At 39.7% G+C, this 22,283-nt stretch overlaps 1 protein-coding gene across 2 annotated transcripts in view; it reads left to right on the plus strand.

Moving 5' to 3' along the window:
- The window catches only part of ITGA9 (integrin subunit alpha 9), a 215,709-nt gene that overhangs the window by 109,514 nt on the left and 83,912 nt on the right, over positions 1-22,283 (plus strand). For both annotated transcript variants that reach the window (XM_058034571.1, XM_058034562.1), the window contains exons 17-18: positions 9,498-9,574; positions 21,781-21,931. In XM_058034571.1, the coding sequence (XP_057890554.1) occupies positions 9,498-9,574; positions 21,781-21,931 (228 nt within the window). The remainder of the gene's footprint in view (positions 1-9,497; positions 9,575-21,780; positions 21,932-22,283) is intronic.

Here is a 22,283-nt window from a genome sequence, read left to right on the forward strand (position 1 = left end):
CCTGTAGTTCTCCTCAGCTGGAAAAGTTTGGTTTACAGTCTTCCTCAGCCTATAGCACTGCATGCGTTGTTGTGACCAAGATGCAGAACCCCGAATTGGTCTTGTTAAACCTCAAACCATTGGCTTCAACCCATTGATACAAATCTAGATGCAGAGCTCTCCTACTTTCTAGCAGATCAACACTCACACTCAACTTGCTGTCCACAAACTTACTGAGGGTGCATTTGATCCCCTTATCCAGATCATCAATAACCATATTTAACAGGACTAGTCCCAGTAGTGGAGACCTGGGGAACCCCACTAGTGTCTGGCCATCGATTGCTTACAGCACCATTCACCACCACTCTCTGGGCCCAGCCACCCACCCAGTTCTTAACACAGCAAAGAGTGCACCTGTCCAAGCCACAGGCTGCCAGCTTCTCCAGGAGAATGTTGTGGGAGATGGTGTCAGAGGCTTTGCTGAAGTCCAGGTAGACAACATCCACAGCCTTTCCCACATCCACCAAGTGGGTCACCTGATCATAAAAGGAGATCAGGCTGGTTAGGCAGGGCCTGCCCCTCCTAAACCTATGTTGGCTGGGCCTAATCCCCTGGTTGTCCAGTATGTGCCATGTGATAGTTGCCATTTTCCTAACTTGCTGGAAATTAAACTTGAGATGATTTTACTAAAGAGGTAATATAAGAGCAGATCTTTATTTGAAGGTTTTCAGAGGCAGTTATGGAAAGATGTCCAGATAAGCCCACCCCACAGAGATGAGTACATATTTATAGGTTTTAGGAAATTAGAATGATTGATTAAAAGCACCCGTTAGGAGGACAAGTGGCGATTCAATTCCTCCCAGGTCAAGCCCCTTCTCTGGAGCACTGCCTTGTTACTAGCTGTACTTAGTTTATGAAATGTATCTCAGAGTTGTTCTCAGCCTTGGTTTCCAGGAAAAACCAAGAGAGCACAGGGGCTTTGCACCTCTCAGGGCTTGGAGCTCTGGAATTTGTTTTGACTTCCTGTCTAGGGAAAGGCCATGGAAAATTACTGGGAAAACTAACTACTAGTACAGTAGGCTACAGAGGTACAAATACATGAGCGAAGAATACAGAGAACATAGAAAAACCCTAACTGGCATGATGATCACACTCAATATGATCAGTTCCATAATTGTGTCAGGCATCGAGATCAGGCTAGCAGGCCTGTCATTTCCTGGATCCTCCTTCTGGCCTTGTTATGGATGTGCATCACATTGTCCAGCTTCCAGTCACCTGGGGCCTCCCCAGTTAGCCAGGACTGATGGTAAATGATGGAGAGCAGCTCTTCTACAGCTTTCTCATCAGCCTAGGATGGATCCCATCTGGTCCCATAGACTTGTGAGTATCAAAGTGGCTCAGCACATCCCTGACTGCTTCATTTTGGACTACAGGGGATCAATTCTGCTTCCTGTCTCTGTCTACCACCTTTGGGATCTGGTTGCCTTACTGTTAAAGAATGATGAAAAGAAGGCGTTAGGTACCTCAGCTTTTTCCTCATCCTTGGTGACTGCGATCCCCTCACATCCAATAAAGAATGGTGATTTTCATTGGCCCTCCTTTTGTTGTTCATGTATTTATAAAAAACATTTCTATTATCTTTTACAGCAGTGGCCAGATTAAGTTCTAGCTGAGCTTTCACCTGTCTGATTTTCTTTCTACATGGTGTAACAACATTCATATACCCTTCCTGACTGCCACTTCTTCCAAAGGTCATAAACCCAAGTTCCAGTGAAAGCTCCATGTTCAGCCAGGCTGTTCTTCTTCCCAGTTCATCTTTGGGCACATAGGGAAGGTGTTTTCCTAAACTTTTAAGACTTCCTTCTTAAAGTATGTCCAGCTTTCCTGGACTCCCTTCTTATTAAGGATTGTTTTCTAGGGGACTCTCTGAACCAGTGTCCTGAACAGGCCAAAGTCCAGCCTCCTGAAATCCAAGGTGGAGGTTTTGTTGACCCCTTCCTTACTTCACCAAGAATTGAATACTCCATTATGTCATGGTCACTGTGCCAAAAATGTCATCTGCCCACCACCTTTCCCACCAGCCCTTCTGTTTGTAAAAAGCAGGTCTAGCAGGGTCCACCCCTTGCTAAGCTCACTCACCAGTTGTGTCAGAAGTTGTCTTCCACACACTCGAGAAACCTTCTAGACTGCCTCCTCTCCACTGTGTTGAGTTTCCAGTAGACATCCCACAAGTTACTCTCCCACAAGAACAAGGGTTAGCAATTGTGACACATCAGCCAGAGGCTTACAGAATAGTTCATCCATCCCTTCATCCCAGCTGGGTTGTCTATAATAGACTCCTATCAGGATGTCTGTGTTGTTGGCCTTCCCCCTGCTTATTATCCACAGATACTCAACCTTGTCATCATTATCCTTGATAGACAGTTGAAAGATTGCTTAATGTACAGAGCCACACCATCAACTCTTTCTCCCTGCCTCTCACAGAATCATAAATTCGTCAAGGTTGGAAGAGACCTTTAAGATCAAGTCCAGCAATCAACCCAGTACTACCACTGCAACCCCTAAACACTGAAAACATCAGTTTACTAAACAACACCAGTGCCAGATCCAGATCCAGAGGTGTTCTTAAACACCTCCAGGGATGGTGACTCCATCAGAGTCCTGAGCAACCTTTTCCAATGCCTGACCACTCTTTTACTAATATCTAATCTGAATTTCATCTGTCTCAGCTTAAGGACATTTCCACTGCAGGCACAGTAGAAGAGACTGGCCCCCACCTCACTACAGCCTCCTTTCATGTAGTTGTAGAGACCAATGACGTCCCTCCTGAGCCCCTCATCTCAACAAACCCAGCCCCTCAGCCATTCCTCATAAAACGCTTTTTCCAGACCTTTCACAAGCCCTGTTGCCCTTCCTTGAAGACGCTCCAGCCTTTCAGTGTCCTTTTCAAAGTGACACGCCCAGACCTGAACACAGTACTCGAGGTGTGACTTCCCCAGTGCCCAGTACAGGAGGGTGATCTCTGCCCTGGTCCTGCTGGCCTCACTGTTCTTCATACAGGCCAGGATCCATTGATCTTCTTGGCCACTGGGCACACTGCTGGCTTATATTGAGCATCCTCTGGTCCCTTTCTGCTGAACAGCTCTTGAGCCACTCTTCCCCAATCTTCTCTTGCTCCAAGCCTGCATGGGCTTGCTGGAACACAAATGCAGGATCCAGCACTTCCCCTTATTGAACCTCATACTCTTTTCCTCAGCCCATTGATTGAGTCTGTCCCTGTCTATCTGCAGAGAGCAGATCAACCCTCTCACCCAATTTGATGTGTCCTGCAAATTTACTGAGGGTACACTCTATGCCCTCATCCAGATCACCAATAACTATTTTCAAAAGGACCAGCCCTAAAACTGAGCCCCAGGGAACACCACTAGTGACTGGCCACCAACTGGATTTAGCTTCATTCATCGTAAGTCTCTGGATCCAGCTGTACAGCCAGGTTTTTACCTATTGAAGATCCACCTTCTGAAGTACTTGTAGCCATGAATTGCATCACTCCAGTCTTGTGAGTCATCCCACTTCACTTCCATGATGGCAACTGCATCATAGCTTTCCTGCTGCACAATGGCCTCCAGCTTCTCTTGTTTGATACGATACTGTGTGCATTGGTGTAGGTGCACTTCAGCTGGGCTACTGATTTCACCCTAATGAGCCTGGTCTTATTCTCTTCCACCTTCAAACCTAGTGCTTTGATGAAGTCTGTGTGGAGCTCAGGGAGCTTGATAGCTAACCTTTATCCCCTGCTCATGCAGTACCACTGTATTGGTTTCACTCTCCTACTATTCCTGCCTTTGTCATGTGTGTTCACTCTACCACTCAGTTAGGGGTATTGTGGAAATCATGTATTCTCATTTCAGTCAGAACATCCGATGAAATCCTGTAATGTCTTTCACATAATAATAATTTTTCACATAATAATAATTGCTCTTCTAGTGGGCATTTAAATCAGCCACTTTGGCTCAGCAGCATATATAAATGAACTGTTTCCATGAGTAGTATAGTAAAGCATGGGATACCTCAAAAAACTCAGTCTATATTTCTTTTTCTGTGGTGAGTAGACATGTATGTAATAACTTTATTTTTCAGGCAACTTGAAGGTTTAAAATCAAAATAAATTCAGGTCTGAAATTAAGCTCCTGTATCGATACTCAGGCACATTGATGTAATTGGTTTGTAAAGCTATAAACAGAAAATACTTCCTAGAAAAGTTAGTGAGAGTTGCTTATAGCTCAGCATTTGAAAATTGGATCATATATCCTGGTTTCTAAATAAGAGCCAGGAACTCAGCTTCACCAGATAATGTGTATAATCAGATCACATCAATGTCTAAAAACTAAAGAATTATTAGAATGACAAGCCCCCTTATTGAATGGGTTTTGTGTTACTAGCATGATCTAATTGCTAAGTCATCTCTGCACATACCGCAGGGTTGGTGACAATTTACTGGATATCAGTGTAGAGATTGAAGTACTGTATTCTTATTCCTGATTATTTTGCATAGCGTAAGTATTCCTGCAGAAGCCCATGGCACAGTTTATGAAATTAAAGGAATGGATCCTCAAATACCAAAGGCCAGCTCTGCCATTTTTAAGGGACGTCATCTCAACCTTTTGTAGACTGATGTGTGAGGAAGTTGCTAAATGTCTGATCTAGAGTGAATCACTGTTCTCTTATCCAGTCCATAAAATGACATGTTTTCAAAGGTACTTTTGAGAATTCTGTTTCTCTCCCTTCTCTTCAAATACTGACATTCAGCTGTTGCTTTTCCTTTCTGTGAAAGCATAGGCAGAACTCTTATAAGAATAGTGCTGGAAACCTCTCTAACTCTTGATAATTCAGTTTGGCTACAACCTGAAATTTCCATGTGCTTTCCTGAATTTTGGTAGGTTGGATATTTTGAAAAGCTTTCCCCCCCCCTTAATTTATTGAAAGACATCCAGTATTTTCTGTGGACTGGAGTGGCACAGAGAATACTTTATTTTTTATGTTTCCTGTTCTCTTCTCTACTTCCAGAAACATAGGTTTGTTTAATTTTAGATAGCCATTGAAAGACAGTGAAGCAGTTCAGTAAGCCTGGTAAGAAATCATAGATCACCTTCTTCAGAGCACAGAACTCTGATCATTAGGCTGAAGCCAGGTTCCTTCTTACTCCTTTTACCTCCTGTCAGCTTTCAGTAGAGTCCACTACCAGCAAGAAGGGAAAGGAGTATATCTACATGGCCAATACCCAGCAGCTTTATGCTTAGGATGGCTTAGGATGCAGGAACTAGAGATTTATCCCTCTGCTACTTTCTCTTACATTTACCCCTGGCCTTTACCACAAAATGTGGAATTTGGTACTTATGCTTCTCTTCAAGAGGGATAAAGGAAAAAAGATACTTGCTCTGAGACCCTGATCTGCCTATGTAGACATATTCCCTTCCTGATCAGCTCTAGATCTCTCCTTACTGTAGGTTTGATTGTGTTCAGATGTGTATATTCACTTTTTATAATGAGTGTACTTTAATGTAGGCTTCTTGGCTTACCCTCTGGAGGATGTGGGTGCCATAAATCTTTCCTGACCCCTCAGGGAGATACCTGTCACATTAATGAACACAAGGAGCATAATCTTTTTTACTTAGAAAAGTTGCCATGCAGACTTTGAGAAAACTGTGTTTGTCAGGAAGGTTTGGTGACTTGGTGGGAACTGCTCTGGAACACTTTCCCAAAGCGGCTGGGTTCTGTGCAGCAGTGGAGAGAGTGCAGAGAGGAATCGTGAATCCTGGCAATACCGGGTTTTGTCTCTGGTTTGCTGAACATCTGGTGATAGCAGGAAGTCAGAGAGACTCACTGAGAATGAACTTTACACTAGTTTTGTGTTTATACAGTGATGATGTGTCCTAGAAGCATTGAGGTTATCCTGTCCCTGTTACTGGGCACACAAACACCTATTTTTCACGTGAAAATGCTAGACAACTCTTGAGATAAGAGATGCAGCTGTGTTTCTCATGGCAATTTTTGCCCTGATCTCCACCCCTCACCTCGTACTCCTCATTTTTTCATGTATGTATTTCTTATGTAAGGAAGCTTCCTGGCCATCTCTATATATATTCAAATCTGTGAGGCCCTTGGTACAGTGTTAGTAGAATACAATTAAATTCATAAAACCACTGTTCAGAATTGCTCCTCTTCACTTTGGGTAACAGTAACGGCAAAAATTATGAGCTGCTTCCACAGTTAGTTTCATCCTACTTCCTTTTTCAATTGTGAATAACACATAGAACCCATAGATTACCTTCTTCAACAATTTTAATATTTAAAGACCTCTATAAATCCTCAAAGCTGGTATTGTAAAGATGCAATCACTTTAAAGATTGCTTGGAGTTAAAATTAGTGGTAATGCTGTAGTAGGCTCTGCACCATATCCCAGGAATGGACTCCTGCTCCAACAACATGCAGTTAGGTACAGTTTCTGGCCCAAAGAAATTGCAGCTCAAGAAGACCATGTAAGGGCACAGTAACAATCTACAAGTATTTTCACAAATGCTATGATGCCTTAAACTGTGTTTACTTCTTAATTGTTTGGGAGGAATTTAAACAGCGAGGAATTAGTCAGCCTGAAAGGTAGAAGTATCAGAAGGGTGGGGAAGAAAAGGCTCATGTTAGCAGAGAAGAAAATGGAGGAAATAGACTATGAGGAGCTGGAGGCTCAAGACTCTAGAAGACATATAAAAAGGGAAGGTGGAGTAGAGTCCAGGTAGACCAGGGAAATAGTGGAAAATAGCAAAACAGTTCACGGATGCTATTAACCTGGAACTGAGCTGCTGAATCAGTTATGCCTGCATCCGTGTGTCCTAGGAGCCTGTTGGACTGGAAATCCAGACCAGCCAGCTGCTTTGAGGTGAGAGAGCTCCCCCAAACCTGAACAGGTTAAAGATTCTCCACAGAAGCAAATGATTCACTCCTACACAGCTACAGATCTTGGAACTCAGCATCCTTAATTTCTTTCTCCCAACCCAGTGTTGTGTAGAAACCTGAGTATCTATGACAAGGAAACACTCCCAATGCATTTCAAAGTAGCTGGCTCTCTTGTACATGATATGCTGGAAGAGATACATTCTCAGCGATTTTAGAAAATGAAGTATTTGTTCATTCTTTCTGAGTTATGTTAACTACAGATTTAGTAAGAAAATTCCAGGATTATTAAATAGTTGCTTAAATGTACTTACAGTATTTTCTACTTTGAAAAGAACAGATAATTTGTTTGATTGATGTTCACTTTGGCAAGATTTCTGCAATTCAAACAGAGAAACTCACAGGCTAGAATTTTTTTACAGTTTATTATTCTTTCTCCTCTGAGGCTTACCAGCAGTCTTTCCTATGTGAAACTACTACAGTGATTTAAGGATCAATTCTGAGGACTTTTGAAACTATACCTCTGAAATTTGAGAGGGAAGCCTAGTGCCAGTTCCTGTCTCATGATTTATTCTTGTCCTTTAATTGTGGCAGTCTTTATTAAGGACGAAGAGTAAGTTCAGTTTCGTTTCTAAATCCCCAAAGAATTTCACTTCTGAGATTCTAAGAAAGCAAAAGGTAGGGAAGAAAAATGAAAAATCAAAGTAAATAGCCCAGATCAGCTGGCCACCTTCCACCTTTCTGCTTTTGAAACACTGTACAACCTACAGCACAGTTTGATATCTGTTATCAAACTGATGCCTTAAAGAACTTAGAAATAAAACAATACACTTTCAAGACAATATTAATATAGGAGGTAATAAAAAGGCTGATCTTCATTGGAGGCCTCCAGGAACAGGTATAGAAAATGCCCACCCCCACACAGGGTAAAAACAGTTTTATAAGTTTAGCAAATTAGAATAACTAACAAAAATCTCCAATTAGAGACAGAAGTGATAAGGTAGTTCCCACTTAGTTCAACTCTTTTCTAAATCCCCCCCCTCCCTTAGATAGGAGCTAAACTATTTTTATGAAAATGTGTCTTGAAGAGCTGGTTTCAAACTTGGCTCCTAGGAAGAACCAAGACAGGCTAGGGGCCCTGGGCGCCCCAGCTTGGAGCACCTGGAATGTATTTTCCCTGCCTATCAGGGAAAAAGGGAGGGAAAAGTACTGGAGCTAGCTAGGAACTATATAACTATACAACAATAGTTATATATTAAGCTATTAATATATTTTAAGGAAATATAAAAGCAAAAGGCAAAATTCATTTGGGCATCACAACAATTAACTTCATAAACATCCACTCCTTTTTAGTGAGCTCACACAGCCTAGAAAAAGGAGAACAAACTGCCTGCTTAGTCAAGTACCTTCCTGGAAAGCAAAGGACTAGAACTGTCTATTCCCTCTGGGCTTAAGATTCAAGTCTTTTTCCAGTCCTGATATAGTTGGGCAGAGCTCTTAAAAAATGTACTAACTCAGTATGGTTGGCATTTTTTTGCCTTCTCAGTCTGTCCAACCCAATCTGATTGTTGTGTGTATCCTGCACACATTTTCCTGTCCTTGTGTTTATGATTGAAATATACTTACTTTGGTAATAACAGTCATGAAGCCTGTAGAAAGGAACATTCATTTTAAAGGAAGGGATAAGTGGATTGTCAGGTTTCCTAGCTGAACAGTGTTGGTAACATTCATATTGGGTATTTGAATATTTGGTAGGATGAAGAGCATGAATGAATCTTCCAGCCTGAAAAGTCTAGCTCTATGTTTAGAAAGGTATTGGTCTGTGGTCTAAACAGCAGGGGGAAGTAACAATGAAAGTAACAATGATCTAAATGGCATATTCAATGCAAGGAGCATGTTCCTGTTCTCTTCTTTCACTTTCTGGTGGCTGTCTCATTTAGCCATGGTAAACTACCGCTGCTTAAATAGTATGCCCATAGGTTGTCCTTTCATAGTTCCTAGCTTTATCAATCTGTTACATCTCCTCAGTATTACCAGAGTTCACAAGGTTGACAACGGTTCCATTATGTGAGACTATCGCTGATACGTAATAACAGTCTTTGTAATTTTCTACTGCTTGCATGATGGCAGAAATGTTTCCTGCCATATATCAAATCTAGGGAAAATGTTTGCTGTATGAGTTCCTTACTTGCAATCCTTAGGACTGAAAATAGTTTCATAAATACTTCATATTCTGTTTCATTTTTTTTATCTACATAGCTGGGGGAGACAAGAATGCCAGAAACATGGTATTAGCAGTTACTTCTGTCAGATGAGAAGGGAGAATGGATTGAGGAAAACCTCTGAGAGAGAGTCTGGATTTGATGAAACTTCTTGTTCAGTTAGAAGATAATAAAACCAGTTCTGACAAAGATAAGATTTGCCTCAACTTGAATTTCTTTAACACTCACACCATATGTCCCTGTATCCCAGATTTTGGTCTTGCATTTATTTCGCCCAAGCATGTTCCTTCTTTGAATTTTGATCTTACTCTTTTCATGTTTTAACAGTTCTTTCCTCTATTTTCCCAGACTGTTTTTGAGAGGAACTGTCAATCTGATGACTGTGCTGCTGATTTGAAACTTCAGGGTAAATTATTGCTATCTGGGTGAGTAGGTGAACTTTTATTTTCTTTCTTGCACAGTAGTATGCCATTCATTTTATGTGGAATGCCATTGGAAAGTCAAAATACAAACAGAGATGTTTTAGATCCAGACTAGAAAGATGGTGACAGTGATGTCACCTTTAGTGCAAAAGATCTCATCACTTGAGATGTTCACAGAATCTGAATTCCTGTGGTGGTAGGCTCTGGTCACAAAAAGTGCAAGACACCTTCACTTTAACAGCCACAATGGACAAAAATAAAGAAAGTAAATAGAATAGCAGAAAGAGACAAAGAAAGTAAAGATGCATGCTCAAATCAAGTACCAATGTAGAACATGTAATTTTTCAAAAAGAATAAAATACTGTTCATGACGTGGTAGGAGTAAAACTGCCTGCAGAAAAGTTCTGTCATGCGTAAGGTTTCAAAAAACCCCTCTAACATGGCAAATTATCTTCAAACTACTGTTTTTGTTTCTCAACTTGCAGTTTTGCAAACTCTTCTGAATACTCCGCCTTTCAAATTCTTCTTATTACAACTTGGGGATGAGTGTCTGATTTTAGCTTCTTCTGGGATAATAAAGCTCATCAAATAGAGCAGGGTTGAAGTTTATGTTCTGTCTCTTGTGACCGGCGTTGTGAGTAAGGTGTGGTGGTTGGCTCACACAAATGAGGAGTTGTTGAGCGTGGTGGGGAGAGGCTCTGTTGGGGTTGGCGATTCTTTCAGCACATATGTTTGTTGTTCCAGTGTGGTATTGAATCTTTTCTGTTCTCCCTTCAATCCTGCTTGTCCTGTGAGGTGGCTGCTGGGCAGCTCTGGCTGACAGGACTGCCGGGGCGTGTAGGGGAGGGTGGGTGCTTGCCCCTCGTGGGAGATGGCAGGGAGTGGGGGACACCTGTTGCTGCAAGGCCTGGCAGGGTAGCATGGCACCACCAATCAAGATGCAAGAAGAGCTCCACCAGTGAAAGGCATGGCAGGACATATAAGGCCTGCTCACAAATATTAATGAATCTGATGCAATCTTGTACATATAAAAGGCAGAGACACTGCTTTGTAAGCTGAGCCTCTGGTGGGCCCGAGGAATCATACTATGCTCCCAGCACTGTTCTCCCCCTTCGCTTTTTAATTTGAACGGGTCCTAATTAAATTTTATTTACTCATTCCTGCCTGAGGTATGAGTCATTTATAATACTGGTGATCCTAGGAAAAAGCCTACTGTTTTTCCTGGACTCAATGTGAGGATAAATCAGACTAAAAGTGAGCATCACATGACTTCTGTTTCCTTTTTTTTTTTCCCCAGTATATTTAGAGACAGAAATGCTGATGAGAGTTATTCATTTGTGTGCCAGAGATTTTGCTATTTGATGGAGAATCTGTGAAGTGCTTTGCTTGCCGGTCAGGAGAGGGAAAGACAAAAAAGAAACAACCCAAGCAAAACAACAAAAATAGAAGAAATACTAGTTACAGATATGTTTAATACAGATCTACAGCACGCTGTAGTAGCACTTGGAGACAAAACTGAACCAGAGTCAAGTCTGAGAAGTTCTGGACTTTTCCAGACAGGATTGAAATCCCCATGAATGTTTTGGGGGATTGGCTAGGAGCAGGTTAGGTTACAGGCTACAAAGTCCAAGGTTTGGCTGCAGTTAGTCTGGATATTTGACTCAGTTTTTGTGTTGAGCAAAATCTATTGAGAGCTAGATAGGTGTTTGTGTGGATTAGAGAACCTAGTGAAGGATTTTGTGCCACATTTGAGGAATAAATAGCAAGGGACAAATCCTTAAACTTGTCAGTCAGTGTATAGTAACCATTGCAGTAAGAGCTGCAGTTGGGATTGGACCATTAGGCTGTTTATTTTTACAGCTGTTATTTATGTTATCTTGGCAATTTATAAGTCTCACCTGTCATAAGAGCTTAGGATATTCAAATATAGTTTCTACATTTGTATAGCAGAATATTCAACAAATGCTCTCAAATTTGCTTTATTCAGTCACAACCTGAAGTCCTTTTTGAAATTAACAGGATGTTGTCAAATGTTTGTACAGTAGGGGCTTTCCTTAGCCCTTTAGCTAAAGGGCTCTGTAAGCTTCGGTTATTAAGAAATAGCACAATAAATGTCTCTTACTAAAACATATTCTTGTTATTATTGCATATAAAATTACCAAGAAACATGCTATGGATTCTGATTTTAAACAAGTGCTGTCTTGAATTTTTCCAGCCCCATGTGTTTCATGCAAAATAATCCTATCACAATTTTTTCACATTATTCTTGATTATGGTGTGTTCAGAAAGCAATTTTTTTTTTAAGGAGAAAAAAACATGACTCATTTATTACTATCTGCACAAAACATTTGACTTCACTGTTGGAAAGGTTATGTTAATACCTTTGTGTAAATAATCACCTAAATTTGGTGGACTTATTCTCAGAAAGGAAGCAATTAATGCTGCACAGATACACTGAATTGAAATAAACAGGAAGTTTATAGGAAGGCAGTGGTAAGTTTTATCTCTCAGGTCTGCTGCAGCTTTTTGAAAATTCACTGGACCTGTGGATAGGGTGGTTTGGTTAAGATCATCTACTTTGGCTGGCAAAAGACTTTCTCACCAAGAAAGTAAGTTGCCCAGATCTGAGAGGAAGGTTGCCCTAAGTACTACTACCTAATTAAAAGATAGTCAACAGAGAAAAAGCATAAAGAGTTGGTTTTGGTGGTGGAGAAAGCTGTGCAAGTGCTAGTGGTATTCAGCATATTCACAAATTATATGGGAAATAATGTGCAAGAATTGAAGAGCAAGATGATAACATTTGCTAATCCTATTAAACTATTCAGAGCAATGAAAGTAACAAGCAAGGAGGTATGCTTTCATGTGATTAATCTATGGATTTTACTGTTTGGGATGCTGTAAATGCTGAGACTGTATATAGTAGTGAAATGGCAAATATAAAGTCTGAAAGCTGCAGAAATATATTAGCAAAATGCCACGCTGTACTTGTCTTGTTCTTCCATCGTCATCTTACTTTTAGACATAGTTGGACACAGGGCTCCCTGCTACATAAACTGGCTGTCCTTACACACTTTTCCTTAATTTGTAGCATGTTAGAGCCAAAAGCTGTTAAGAGTTCAAACTATACCTTGCTGTATATGGCAAGGTATCATTTTGTTCATCACTATATAAGCTTTCAAATGTGTGCTGGTTACAGCATATATGTGCACAGGAAGTTAGCTCAGATTACATTATCATCAAGAGAATTGTTTGCATTCTTACAAGCGCAGGAACTGCACAAGCTACTGATACAGAGTGCACCCATCATGCATTTGAATCCTTAGAATTACCCAGTTCAAAGATGGCATCCAGCTCTGAAGATATGAAACCTCAGCCTGTAAACAAGCACAGCCACTCCCTCACTCTTCCTCCAGAGGAACTGGGGTAGAAAATCATAAGGGTAGAAGCTAGAAAACCTGTGGGTTGAGATAAAGACAGTTTCCTACAGGAAGCAAAATCTGTGCACGCAAACAAAGAAAACTAAGGAATTAAGTCACCACTTCCCGTGGGCAGGCAGGTGTTCAGCCATCTCCAGCAGAGCAGGGCCGTCACACATAACATTGACTTGGGAAGACAAATGCTGCACTCCAAGTATCTCCCCTTCCCCCTTCTTCCCCTCACTTTATATACTGAGCATAATGTTACGTGGCATCGTCAGTCAGGGTCGCCTGCCCTACCTGTGTCTCCTCACAACCACCTATGCCACCCCTTGCTTCCTTGCCAGCATGGCAGTATGAAAAACAGAAAAGGCCTTGGCTCTGTAAAAGTCTGGCTCAGCAGTAACAAAAATACCTCTGTATTATCAGCTCTGTGTTCTGCACAAATAAAAAACATATATAAATATAAATAAATATAAATAGTGCTGCTGGGCAAACTGAAACCCTTCACTGTGAATTCATAAGATAGGACTGTTGGGAAGCAGGTGATGATAAAAAAATGTTAAAGCCTTCTAATTTTATCTGGAAGTTTTTGCAAAGATGTAGGAAGCTAGAGATGGGATGTATTCTTCTTTTGAATGTTTCTGTTACAGTGAAAGGAGACCTTGGTGACTTGAGTTGAAGACCAGGGTTACATGCTGTATTGGATTGAAGAAGAGTTAAGATGCATTTATTCTGGAAAGAAAAAAGGTTTGTTTTCAGTTAACAGATAAATCTCTTTAAGGCATGTGCACCTTCATTTGCATCAGTTTGCATGCAAACCCATCCCAGCTTCCTAAAGGGATTGCTGGACAAAGGAGCCAGCAATCTTGTTGCTTGTGACAGATGGTAAGCAGGGTAAAGGTCATGAACTTTGGCTTGGCCGGTTCAGACCAGAGATTTGGAAAAACCTTCTTGCATAGGCAGTTCATGCTGCTCAGGAATAAGATGTGCTGAGATGGTGTGCTCTGCCATCCTGGGTTTTAGAACTAGTTTGGATAAGGTCCCCTCATTTGTTGCTGTGTTGTGTGTTGAGGAGGATCAGAACGGATTTTCTGACCTTTAGAAATCCCAAGCACCTTTTCTTTAGTGTTCTGACTTTTCTTGAGGTAAATCCTCTCTGTTACATAAGAAAAACTGCTTCAACAAAATCAGCCTTTCTTCAACATGGAAATACCTGAGTAGAGAGGGTTGTGGGCATGCTCCAGCATAGTGGCTGGAAACTTGCTGGTGGGAATCTGTGCCTCTCACTGATGCCACCTCTGCCAGCAAGAATAAGCAGCTTCACAAGAGGGGTAGACTGGATCTGGCAAAGCAAACTGTGAGGATTGAACTCTCTGTGGTAGATATTATGAGCTAGTCTGTAGGAACAGCTGCAGTGGTGTGTGCTAGTATTGCTACAAATGTGGTTGTAGTTGTTGGCCTGGGTTTTCTCATAGGAGTATGAGTGTTGCTAGCCTGAAACTACAGATGGCAATTAAGAATAAGGAAAAAGTGGCCATGGAGTGTGCTGGGGATTTGATGAAGGCAGTGTTAGGAGAAACTGAAGAAGCAGAAGAGAAGCATTTCATCTTTCCAGTCATGACTGTTCTCAAATCAGTTTTTCTTAAAGAATAAATATGTGAAATTTTGGCAGCATGGCACAGAAACATGATTCATTGCTTCCCCTTCAACAATTGTCTAGTGTTGAGTCTTGCAGCTGCCATAGGAGATGGCAAAATCTGGTCTTGTCCATGCAGTATACCCTGTGGATAGTGGTATTAGTGATTTCTAAAGGAAGATACTTAAAAGTGTTTTAGTGTAAAGAATATATGTATTTATTGTGTATGGGTAACTTTAATGATGCAACCTGAAACCATAAGAGAAATAGGAATAGAATATTTTGTAGTAAACTTTGGTTTTTTTGACCACAACTGGTCTAGGTTTCCTCTCTAGCAATTCACTACAGAAAAACAAAATATTATGTTAATTATTATTGTCAAATATTTTTTAGTCTTGAAAACATATTTATTACCTATCATTTGACTTTAATGCCTCATTCTGTTCTCTCAGCACAATAAATGTCTTTTCTATCAAGTTCCTGCAGCAACTAGCACATTTTTAGTGACGCTCTTGTAGATGCTTATTTAGATGCTGAGCTGTGTCTGTTTCCTCAAGATGTGCTGAGGCGAACTCTGAAGTAGGTGTTTCCCAGAGTTTTATATCTCCCTAGCCTTTAAAATCTTGTATTCATTAATTTGGTACTTTATGTGGGAGAAAAGCTCTCTGGTCTTTTAAGAAGAACCTGAAATTGCTGAGGGAGGTGTTGTCTGATATACCAATGCAGTTTCAGCTCCTGATCTGATGCTTGTCCATCTGACTGGCACTGCAAAGGCCAGTTGTCAAGCCTTTTTAGGATGTAATAGGAATCAGGTGAAAAGTGCTAAGACATCTGAGGAACAGTGAGGGTGTTTGTTTGAAAAAATGGACTTTCCTCCAGCCGTAAGAAACAAGCTAGCTAAAAAGACCAGAGCAGAATGAGTTGTTGCTTCCATGTGAGATACAGCTAAGGAGAAAATCCTGTGTGGCTGTGTATATACACTGACAACCCGTGTGTGGCAATGAATAGAGCAGCTTTACCAAAAATGAACAGTACAAGAAGAAAGAAAGATGATGTTGTGAATGTTGTGTAGCTGCTGTGTTCCAGCACAAGCTGCGTGTATGGTAAGTAAATCAGATTGTAAGCATAGGACTCTGAGCGCCCATGGATAGAAAATATTGCAATAAATATTGCTATTCCTAAGAAGGCTCCAAGATGAAGTCTGTCTTTCATACATTTATTTGACATGAGGTTACCTTTTATCCATCATTAGAACAAAACTGCTTATCCATCCGAGTGCTTCTGACTGATGTTTGGCTATTAGGAAGTAGCAGCTTTGTTTCATGTTGGTTTAGGGCATCTTCAAAGGCCACCGTTCATTAGGCTTAAATTTATGTTCCTCTCCTAAAAACTGGCTCAGGTGGGTTCTGTGTATACTGCTTAAAATTGGGGGTTTTTTTGGAAGTGTGTAATTGGAAGCAAAAGTCATAGGAAGCCAAAGAAGTGACAGGTGCATTTTGCAGAAATTTTCAAGTTTTTCCAAGTTATGAGTTTAATTGAGTTGAAGTGAATGCTTTCAAAAGTTCTCTTATAAAATGGGATTTTTGAGAAATGTCCTTTTCCAATTGAAAGGTCAAGTTTGTGGATTGGGCTGTTTTTCCTTCCATTTGTTCCTTTGAAATTAGCCAGAGAATGGACAAAATTCCAGTCTGTCAAAAACTTCCTCATTAAAATGTTTCCATTTTAATGAAATAATTATTTATGAAGAAAAAGTATTTTCCAGTATTATCTGGTCAGTTCCTCAGAAGATTGGTTTTGCTTTTTTTCCATATATATTCCTTCTCTGACTTACTGGAGGATTAACATTTTTTATGACAACACTTCTCTGTGACCTCTTTTGTTTTATGCCTGACTCTGTATATGATAAGCAGGTAAATGATTTAATGTGATGTTTTAGGATGCAATATTGAAGTACTTAACCCAAGCCTGTCTGAAAAGACAAAGGAGAGTGTGCATGACTTCCAGACTTTGAGCTTGCAACTCTACTGAAGTTTATAAGCGTATTATTTGTATTATTGAAGAGTGAGTAATTTCATGTCAGAGCCATAGCTGGTCTATAGCTGCAGAGATAATTTGGCATAACAGACACCAACTCAACCAGCCTAGTTCATTAGATAATGGAAGTAAACAAGTCTCTGGGTGTGTTACTGATAGGCTGGATTCAAGTTCAAACAGAGGACCTCAGCCAATCCCTTTGAACCATGAATGCACCCAGTGAGCTGGGCAGAGTTAAGACCCTTAATCAATCACAGATTTAAGAGTGGGAAATTCAAAGCCCCTATAAAAGAGGATGCCCTCCAATAAATGTTGGCTCTTGCTGCATAAACCCGGTGTGTCTTGTCACTTGTCTGTCTCCGAAACTGCAGTGATTTCACATAGGAAAACTATCTATGCAACTGCAAAACTGACTGTTTGCAAGTGCTGTGTATAGATCTAGGGATGAATATGCTTATGGACGTATTAAAATCAGCAGAAGGACTTCCTCTGGTTCGGTAGGCACATTATCAGATATTAGGTACCTGATTGGAAAAATGTGCTACAGAACTTTCATATCGACTTGTCAATATGAATGTAAAGAATCCAGAACCTGAATGTAAAGAATCCAGAAATCACAGATAAAAATGTGTTACTTGGTTTATATTTGTGTATGGGGCTGCTACCTCTCAGTTTTGCACTGAGATATCAAATGAATTCCCAGATCTACTGAGGATTTCAGCTTTTCAATGGCCCTTTAGGTTTAAGTATTTGCAAAAACTCCTCCCAAAGTTCAACTAACCCTGAAGCCTGCAATTAAAAAAAACCAAAACCAAACAGAAGAAAGGTATTCAGGGTTGATGTAAAAAGAGTCTGTGGAGACAAAATTAATATTTAATTATCCTAGTAACTTCAAAAACCAACTGCAGTGCTGGTTGGTGAAGGTAGAAATCTGTTTGGATGTGTCACAGCAACACTGTTGATTTACACCTTTTATTGATTTAAAAGGAAAAGGTGGGGTTCTTTATTTTCATCTGATGGAGTTGGAGGACAGATTGGACTTCAGTTGTTTGAAACATTTTTACCCATTTGCAGTCTAATTGACTATGGCTGTAACTTCCACTGTCTGTTGAGCAGTAATGGTGATATATCTATGTAGGTGCTAATTTGCTATAAGGAAAGAAGGGTTCCCAATACAAAAGGGAAAGTCAGTGACCCAAATAATAGGGTAAGTGTGACCCTGCCACATTCTTTGTCCTATGTATGATCTGCACAGACTAAGTGCTGAATGTCTTCTCACTTTTTAAAAAAAATCACCCTGTTGAAATAGAGAAATGAAACATGAAATAGAGGAAATGTCCCTGCACACCATTTGGAGCGCAGATTATGCATCCACTGACCCATGTTAATAAAGAGCCACATCTTGAGGGGTGGAGAAATGAAGATTGCAGATCTTTTCAGTTTGACTTTCTCAGATAGTCTTTCTTCCCTCGCTGACCATAATGCAATGATATGGTGTGGACATTGACAATTAGAGCATTAGAGCATGCAGAAAAGGTATTTGTTTTATCCTGGAATTTGCTTTCCTTTTCTTAATCGCTTAGGACATAAATTAAATATCTATTTACATTTGATGTGTACTACCATTGTCACTGAATTTAAAGTTATGGCAGAAATTTGGAGCCTGATTTTTAAAATTGCTTGTTACTTGCAAGTTTGTGTCATGTGAATGAAAGCTGGAAATATTTAGTACTTCTGAATTTAAAACTTTTTTTCTTTCCATGCAGACATTGATAACTTGACATCTTCACGCATCTATATGTATGTGAATACAAATATGTTTGCTTATATATAATAAATACATACATCTACAGTCTGCCCAGAACTTTTTCTCAGTTAATTTTTTGGGTGTAGTACCTAATGTTACAAGGCGGTGGTATTCTGTCCAATTAACTGTTTATTTCTTGATATTTTCTGATTTATTTTCTTTCTTTACTTTTCTTTTTTCCTTTTTTTGCTGGTTGGTTGGTTTTGTTTTGATTTTTGTCCTGTTTTTTGTGGTTTTTTTTTTTTGTTTGGTTTGTTTTTGTTTGGGGTTGTTTATTTGTTTTAGCCTTTCTTCCTTTATGTGAGCAAGGTTACATGGATCATGTTGAGAATGTTGGCAGTTTTGTAGTTTTCATATATGAACATATAAACAAAAAGTTATTGCTTGATTGGGTTTCCTAAGTTGTTTGACAAACCTTGTTGAGATGAAGGGGTAACTAGTGTGTTTTCTTGTTTCTGAAGAGTGACAACAAATTCTTTAGTTGACGTATTTTGACTTGGCAGCTAGGGTGCTTAGTGTGTGGCAGGTGCTGGAGGAGGATGGCCCCAGGCTGGCAATAGAGCTGCTCCAGCACCCCAGCAGGCTTCTGCATTTGTGACATTACTCTCAAGCAGCCAACAGGGCTTGGAAGCTCCTCTGTAAATGGGAGTTCACTGCAAGTGGACCTGATGCATTCCAGATGTACACAAATTCAATGACTCAGAAAGCTGATCTTTTAAAAATAGGACTTACAGCGTCATCTTATGGGACTTACAGGCTTTCAGAGCATGAACTGAACTCACCTGCCAGCCTAAAATCAGTGAGATTGTTTTGAGTTTATTAGTGTGTGAATTTTGTATAGGAGCATCTACAAAGTGGTTTTAAATGTGGGTTTTTTCTTTGTTGAGATAAATGTCTCTGTTGAGATAATTTTTATATAATAGAGTTGGAACAACAAAGTGGTAGCTTTAGAAAGGAGTGACAAAACCCACTGGTATTAATTTTTGAATTATTTTTTTGTGGGGTCAGTTTTAAGTATGATTTTATTATGAGAATTTTTAATTATTCATTAGGAAGGAGAGTATTCTCAATTGTCTTCACTTTATGTTAAATCTCAAAGTTCTGCTACTACCAATTCAGAGAATATTCTGTAGTGTACATTGCATTTAATATCAACTCTACATAAGATAAAGAGCTTGGAATGTTCCTTTGCTTACTGGAGCAATACTTCCAGATTCTACTAATGAGTATAACAGATGCTGATTAAGTTTTGAAGTGATTGCAAAAAGTGAGATTATAAAGTTCACGAGAAATAATTCACAGTATTAAATGCTTGGGTTTTTTTTGCTTACAAGCATGCACTTTTGATTATTAGAAAATCCCAGCAGATTGCTTAGCATCTTCATAATTTGTTTGTTTGTCAACAGTAAGTGTTGAAATTAGTGCCAAAAGGTTAAATGCTTTCAAGTATTCCCATATACATGAGCCATTAATTTGGTACATAAAGAGCAACAACTCAAATTAGTTTTGCAGTCAATCCTGTACTACATACACTTTTGCAAATCTTTATTTGCACTGATAATTGATTATGAGAATAAAAAAATATTTTGAAAGCAAAACGTCCATTTATCAATAGGATTGGTCAGTGTTTGCAGCTGATTTTAAGTGTGAGAAAGCAGACACATTTCCTGGATACTTCTATCTTCCTCATAATAAGCTGCCATTGAACTGTAAGCCATAATTTTGGACTTAATAAATGAAGATGATCCTAAATGAAATAAATAAAGGAAACAAATATGCTACAAATATTGCTTACATTACATGGTGAAGTTACACTCACAATCCATAGCCATCAGCTTAAAACTGGACTCTAGATAATATTCTTCCAAACTTCTCATTCACTAGATTTGGTATGTATCATCAGAAACCCACATTTTGAAACTTCTTGATAAGCACAGGCAAATGGAGTCCAGCAAGCTCTGCCTTTGGACGTCTGGTACAGCTTTGATGGGCAGAAGATGCTGAACAGTTTATAAGCAATGCATTTCCAGAAACTCCACTTTTATGCAAATGCCCTGGCTGCAGTAACATGAAGAAGGCTGTCAGAGGACTGTTAGCAATGGAGGGTCAGGCTGCCTTTAAACAAAGCTCTTGGCCTGCGCACCAGCCATCTTCAGAGGACTGCTGATAAGCAGAAGTGTGGTGTGTGCCAACGTGTATGTCCCTGGAACAGCTTTATAGAAATTGGGTGAATGAAAAGTAGTTCCTTCTTACTTTTGGGCTAGCTGTACTCTAGAGGAAATAATTGTGTGCATCTCCCTGCCTTGTTCCCTGGAGTTCTTTGTCCATTTCTGACTAGCTACTCTGTTTTCTCTGTGGCACTTCCTCTGTTTCTTCAGGATGTACGAATGGTTCTAGAGTCCAGTTAAGACAAACACCAAATTTAGCATTTGTCTGGTTTTGCTAATTTTTAAATGAACACCTGGTATATTTCATATTATCTTTTACTATTACTTCTAAGACCTGCAGATCTGTGCATTGATACTGTATATTCTTGTGATTTATTTTTAGCCTTTATTTATTTTTAGCCTTTCTGAACAGCCTAGAAGGATTAAATACCAAATAATAAATGTGTGTGCATGAATATCTCTATTTACCTCTATGTGTGCATGTCTGTGTTTGTACATAATCTGTGATGCCATATTGCAACAGTGTGTTGATTCATGATATATAGCTGTTACCCTTGATATTCCACTTACAGAAAATGACTCTACCATGTTAGGTCCAGCATAAACATCTAAAGAAAGATTAGTCACATTCACTGGTAATTTGTTGCAATTTCCACACTTTTTTTTCATTTACATCAGTTTCTGGGGTTTTTTGGGCCTGGTTTCTATTTTTTTCTATCCATAGCATAACTCTAAGAAGGCTTTTCAGAGAGTTGCTGGAATAAGTCTGAATTATTGAGAGACAAACTGTAATAGCGTGTGTATTTGAATGTGGGCATAATATCTTGCAGTTGTTGCATCTTCCCTGCACAATTACTTTACATTTTTCAACTAATTTATTATCACACAAAGTAGGGCATGTGAAATAGTTTTATGTGGGAATCATAGGGTTTTCCTACAGTCCCAAAATACAGTGTCAGAACCCTGAGTCAGGAGTTGTTCATTCCTAGTCTGGCCCTCTGCACTATGCAGTGCAGCACATTCCTGAACTTCTGACTGCTGAGCTTTTAAACAGTGGAGTTGTGACACTTCTGTAGCAGAAGAAAGCAAGATCAGAGGGTGAAAGTTTGCCAGAGTTATACCAATGTAACTATTTCTGCCTACAGTGTTGATGACAGAACTTCCTACCTGGCCCTGGGAGCAGTGAGGAACATCTCACTTAACATTTTCATCTCCAACACTGGTGATGATGCCTATGACACCAATGTTTTCTTCAATTTTTCTGGAGAGCTCTTCTTCATCAAAATGTGGCAAAAGGTAAGAAAGGCTAATCTCACTGCAAGCAAGTCTTTTAACTTTAAGCCAATTTAATTACAAATTAAGGATGGACTAGAAGATGGCCTAGTCCACACTGCTGAGACATTTGGAAGTTGGTTTTGGTTATGCTACACTTTAATTCCTTTCAGGCTCTTTAATGAGATTTTTTTTCTTTATGGATTGGGAATGTATAGATTACACCTTCTGTATTTCTGTAGAAGACACATGCCTCTTATTTGTGGTGCACTAATGAAAAAGGAAAACAGTTTGTTTGAGATATTAAGAGGTGGATATTAAGAGGTAGATATTAGAGATATTAAGAGATCTTAAGAGGAAACTGATAAGGTAGCAA

Source organism: Melospiza georgiana, chromosome 1 (genome assembly GCF_028018845.1).
Source record: "Melospiza georgiana isolate bMelGeo1 chromosome 1, bMelGeo1.pri, whole genome shotgun sequence".
Taxonomy (NCBI): Eukaryota; Metazoa; Chordata; class Aves; order Passeriformes; family Passerellidae; genus Melospiza; species Melospiza georgiana.